This window comes from Aureococcus anophagefferens (assembly GCF_000186865.1).
Source record: "Aureococcus anophagefferens unplaced genomic scaffold AURANscaffold_53, whole genome shotgun sequence".
Classification (NCBI taxonomy): Eukaryota; class Pelagophyceae; order Pelagomonadales; family Pelagomonadaceae; genus Aureococcus; species Aureococcus anophagefferens.
In genome coordinates, this window is record NW_008705606.1 from 107,247 (window position 1) to 112,651 (window position 5,405).

General features: G+C 53.8%; 1 protein-coding gene across 1 annotated transcript; it reads right to left on the reverse strand.

Moving 5' to 3' along the window:
* Positions 1–1,124: 1,124 nt before the first annotated feature.
* On the reverse strand, positions 1,125–5,291 carry AURANDRAFT_67849 (hypothetical protein; the record flags this gene model as incomplete). Its single annotated transcript, XM_009043411.1, has 6 exons — positions 1,125–1,142; positions 1,165–3,374; positions 3,430–4,118; positions 4,452–4,693; positions 4,763–4,920; positions 5,162–5,291. The coding sequence occupies 6 exons, from the start codon at positions 5,289–5,291 to the stop codon at positions 1,125–1,127; spliced, it is 3,447 nt and encodes a 1,148-aa protein (XP_009041659.1).
* Between the last annotated feature and the right edge of the window lie 114 nt (positions 5,292–5,405).

Below are 5,405 nucleotides of genomic sequence, written 5' to 3' on the forward strand. Positions count from 1 at the left end.
AGGTAACTTACCGTAAAGTTGAAAGTAAAGTTGAGTAAAGTTGAAGCGTGAAAAAAGGAAATCGGCGAGCGCTGGCGTGCGCGGGGCAGGCGCGCGGCACGGCGCCAGTCCCCCCCCCCCCGCATCCGCTGCAGCGAATACTCTACCGCGGTCGTCGCCGCGCACGTCCAGGACGCCGAGCCCCCGCGGCCGCGGCGCTCGCGCCCGTGTGATAGTACAACGTGCGCATCGAAAAGAATCTCCCAGCCCTTGCCGGGCCGGAAAAAAAAAGAATCTCCTAGGCCTTGTTAGTTCACTTTTGGAAAAGGAGCGAAATCGGCCTCGATTTCCACTCTGCCCGATGTTTCCACCCCCGACTTGGCGACACTAGCAGATAGGGGCTCTGCTCAGGTGCCTGGCCCGCGGCAGCGGCCCACAACTAGGCTGCATCAAGGCTGCATCGAGTAAAATTCCCCCCTGTTCACGCGAGTCACGAGTTATGATCCGCGGCGGTGCCCTGCCCACACATATGCAGGGCTAATGTAGGCAATCTAGCTGCATTGGGTTGGCGCAACATTCGAATGGAATCCCGGGGGCCCGGGGCACTGTTCTAGCTGAAAACGTCGCAGTCTGACAAGGAAACCAGGCCACGATAAATTACAAACGACGTCCGTGTGCGACGCCTGGCCCGTATTGCCAACACAGCCAGATTCGATTCGTGCTCGCCCATTCCGGGAAAGGACTGTTGTGGAGTCTACGTCACCACCTTCTGCTGGGGGGGAGCTTTGCAGTTCGAACACTCCCGGGCTTAGTTCGGCGCAAACTATCATTGCCGCGCTGCTTACATTGAGAGGTCTAACCCATGACCCAGGTGCAGGGGAGAATACAGCGAAAACCATCGTTTTGCTATAGGACAAGATCAAGGTCTGCCCAGGAGAGCACTGCACGAAGAATGGGACATCAAATACATATCCAAGAGTTTCCAACCGAAAGCCCCCGGAACTGTGTGATATTTCCGTATTAAGCTTGTGCTCGCAACCTCTTTGTCCTCCGCATCTCTGCACGTTTACTGCGACGTGCGTGGCGTTTTTCGTGGCGTGTGTTCAATCTTGTATCAACCATCTCCGCGGGCGCTGTTGGAGGCCTTACAGTGCACGATTTGCCTGTTTCAAAGCTCGCATTTACAGCATATGAGGTCTCTTGATCGCTTTCAGAGCCAAATGGGAAGCTGGAAGTACACATCGTTCGGGCTCGCTGTTTGTTCTCGAAAGTATCTGACTCAAAAACTAAAGCATGCATGCATTGATTCCGAGCCTTGTGGTGCAGACGGAAGTTTATCCTTGGCGCCGCCCATTTGGTAAGTTTAATCGTGAAAGTGCGCCAGGCTTGTGTTGCATCTGCGTCGGCAAAGAAGTCTGGATTGAGAGCACGCCTGGTCTCCTCGAGTGCATCGAAGACCTGCGTTCTCGTTGCATCGACAATAGAAGTGAGCGTCGGATGAATGTCCTTGGCGTGGGTGATTAACGGTATGCCTGCATCATAGAAGGCAATCTTGCCCTTTGCCGCTGCGATTGTAGTCCAATGGAATCGAACATCATTATGGACAGCAGTAGAGCCAAAGTAGATATCATGATTGTGGAGAAGCTCTGTGCGAGTGAATCTATTCCAAGGATAATTTGTGAGACTGAGGCTCTTCAGGAAAGCTCGTCGTTGATATTGACTGGCATCAGCCTGAGAACCACTTTCGGTGACATCGATAAAAGCCGATCGGTCTGACTGCCACATATCTCTGACAGCGCCGGGCGTGTTAATTTCATAGGGAATGAATACGAGATCGCCGTCCTGCTTGTTTTGTGTAAACCTGAGCACTTCGATGAGAGCATCAATGTTGACGTCGTCATCTGCATCCACAAAGAGAGTGAAGTCACCTTCAAGAAGCGGCAGTGCGCTGTTCCTTGCTTTGCCAGCGCCTGAAGTTGCGGAATTGAGCACGTACACGTTGCCCGTGAGGGCACTTTTGGCAATCGCTGCGACGAGTTCCAGTGAGTTGACATCTAATCCGTCGTCAACTACGAAGACCTCAATATTAACGTCACGGTCACTGACCCCAAGCAGCTTGACCAGGAGAGGTGAAAGAGACGGATGGGCGTTCCGGCAAGGAACGACAACACTGAGCTGCGGCTTGGGAGGCGGACGAGCTCTAAAATCAATAAGTCTGTTTGACTCGAGAAGGTAGCGCAGTGAATTTGAATTTGACATGTCAATGAAGGCTTCGACGAGTCTTACTAGAACCCTTCCAAATTTCTTGCGAAGAAGCAGCGTTGGTTGCATTCTTGCGACCCATTTGCTCCGGCTCATGAAGGTGATGAACTCGGAGACAGCGTCGGTTTTGAAAGTAGTTGTGATTCTATGCGATGTTTTGTGTTGCAAGAGCAACGATTGTATAATTCGTAAATTTGCGAAGAATCCGGAGAGGGCAGTTGCGTGTCCGGAGTCGCTCAGGTAGGCTGTCGTTTGACGTTCTCCCCCAACGACGTGCTTGATGATTGTCTCGTCTATGTAAGCGACCCGATTTGCATGCAGAAGCACATCCCAGTGGAAAGTATTATCTTCGAAAAAAAAATCGCCCTCCGGGAAGCGAAGATTCTGCGATTCTAAAAGCCTCATGTCGTAAAGTTTGCGCCACGGAACGGGAGAAAGGCGGAAAAGTTCTGGAGTTGCTACAGGATTCATGAGAGAGTTTCTAGGAAGGGTCTTGGTGACGTGGCGGTCGTACGCTGGCGCGAGAACCCGAGAGAATGTAGAGGTGACACGGACAAAATCACCGATAGCAACATCGAGGTCAAGGGTCGCAGCGAGTGTAGCGAGCTGCTGTAGCGCATTTGGTTCCATTACATCATCCGCGTCTAGGAATGCCACGTAACGTGCAGATTTGGGGCAGTTCCCCCGGCCGACATTTGCTGAGTGACCCACGCCACCTGGCGACCTTGCTTCCAGGAGCAGGGGTCTCACACGAGAATGGATAACACTCGCATCGTGCACAAGGCACGCAGTCCCGTCGCTTGAAGCATCATCCACGGCCACCACAGTCACATTTGTGTGCGACTGGCCTAAGATCGACAGAAGCGACATTCTCAGTGTATTTGCATTGTTGTATGCGGTCAACACAACGCATACCTCTAGTTTCATAGCTGAGTTATACTGGGAGTAATTAAAGCGACCAACCCCCGCCCGGGCACATCGATATCTCCGCTCTGCCGTTGGTAGAATCTCTGTTGTTATTTCAGCCGTATGACGGCAATGTTGGGTGTTAACTGTCACGAGGTTGCCAAACCGATTGAACATGTCCGGCTGTGCCGGGAATTTACTGAGGGGAATATGTCTAGGAGCATGTACTACATATAAATCTCTTTGCTCAACAAAAGAACGCAAGGACCCGAGCCAATTCACTCNCAGTGTNTGAGCCATATATGCCTGATCGTGACCCTGGCAGCTGCTCCCCAACGCTTGCACCCGAGGTTGTTGCGAGCAGTTCCCGCCATCGAGCAGGGACAGGAGAGAACAGCTTTGGTCGAGTACCAAAAAAACGTGCAAAAAATGTTTCCTCGAATGGCATTTCAAATGAAGTCGATTGTGGTGAAATTGGAATCTCCAGTTCCGCACTGATTGAGAACGCGATCACGTCACCACGTGCACCATAAGCGTCTCTTGCTCGCCCTAGCCATGAGTACATGTCGGGACTCGGGGGTCCATCGTTTGAATCGAGGATTACACAGGACCCATCCGCGACCCCATCCCATATCAGTTCACTCCACAACGGTAGCCGGGTCCTCTCAAGCTCGAAGACCCACCTCCGTGACCCACCGTACTGAACACAAAAGTCTGAAAAAGCGGCAGCGACCGAGTCGTCGAATTCAGACCCGTCATCATGAATACGCACACGTACGACCACCCGCACGCAGCCCCGACCGAAGTCTACAACCAACAAGGAATTCAATGAGACGTCCAGCCTTTCACCACTGGATGCATGCACTACGATGCGGCCGTCAACACGATGGCACGGCACGTGAGCAAACGCGGCTGAGATACTTAGCACTGCGCAAAGCGTCAGAAATGGGGGAGAGGAGTAGTGAAACATGCTTATAGTCGCTGGGCAATTAGCTAAGTTCAGGATAAATTGCAACGCGCTCCGCCACCCATTCAATGCACTACCGTTCGACGCGTCGAGGTTAGTTGGTTGGCTCGCTACAGCGGTTCTCGCCACAGCGGTTCTCAGTCAGCCGACATTGCCCTCTCAGAATTCCGATCTACCCAAGAGGTATGCAAACAACCTTAACCACTGTCATGCTGATCTGAGATGAGCGCTCTGAGAATGGGGTGAGGTAGTGGTGGTGGTGGTGGGGGTGGTACCCCTGGGGCCGCTGGAGACCACTCGAATCCACCGGAAATATGCTTGTTTTGGCTCTATCGACCAGTTTTGATCTCGAGCTTGATCAAACTGCTCGTTTTGACGCTCGATCATAAATTTCGACCGTGTGGAGGTCATGGCCGAGCAGCTCTCCAGCTGCCGATCGGCCAGAACGGGTGGTTCACAGGCTTCGTTGACCCCATGTTGCAGCTGTTTTGACCACTCATTTTGAGCAAGTCGCGACTCAGGGTGGGTGGGGTAGTGGTGCTTGGTGTCGTGGGGTGGTTCACTGCCGGCCTCCTGGATCTACATGTCCCTAACAAGCACTACGTAGTGCTTGTTAGGGGTATGGTGACCCCCCGCCGGGGTATTTACTCTGAGCTCGAGTTTGTCCCCTGTTGAAGCGGCACGGTGCAGTCGTTGCATGGGCTTTTCTTCGCGGCGCTCGCGATGGCGTCCGAGTGTTATGCGCCGGGATCGGGACTGGGGATGTGCCTCCGCAGCGTCGGGGATGCCTTCGTTCGGGCGTCGACCTGCTATGACGCGGATCCTTAGTGGGTTCCGACGGCAGCGACCATGCGGAAGCCGTCGAACCCGACCTCGGTCGGCTCGAGGTCCCGAGGGGCAGCCCGAGGCGCCTGGGGTGGGGCCTCGCCGCCGGACATGGTCTGGACCCGACCCTACCATGGTATGGAGCGGATCGAGACCATGTCCGGCGACAGGGGCCCGCCGGGGTAAAAGCCGATCGAATGTCCTCGACGCTTCATGATCGACATTGTGCAGCGTTTTGGCGGCGCGCTGCGATGGGATGGCCGTCTTTGAGGGCCCGCCGCTCCGCGAATATGCAGAATTGTGCAACGATCCCAGCAGCTGCGAGGGCCGCAAGGACGAGGGTGAGGCACATGCGAAGACGCGACGCTCATACGTGCAAAGAATATAGACTGACCTTGATGTCTGTCTCTCTCTCTCTATCTCTATATCTCCATGACTATACTGTAGTACAGTACGCTACACTACC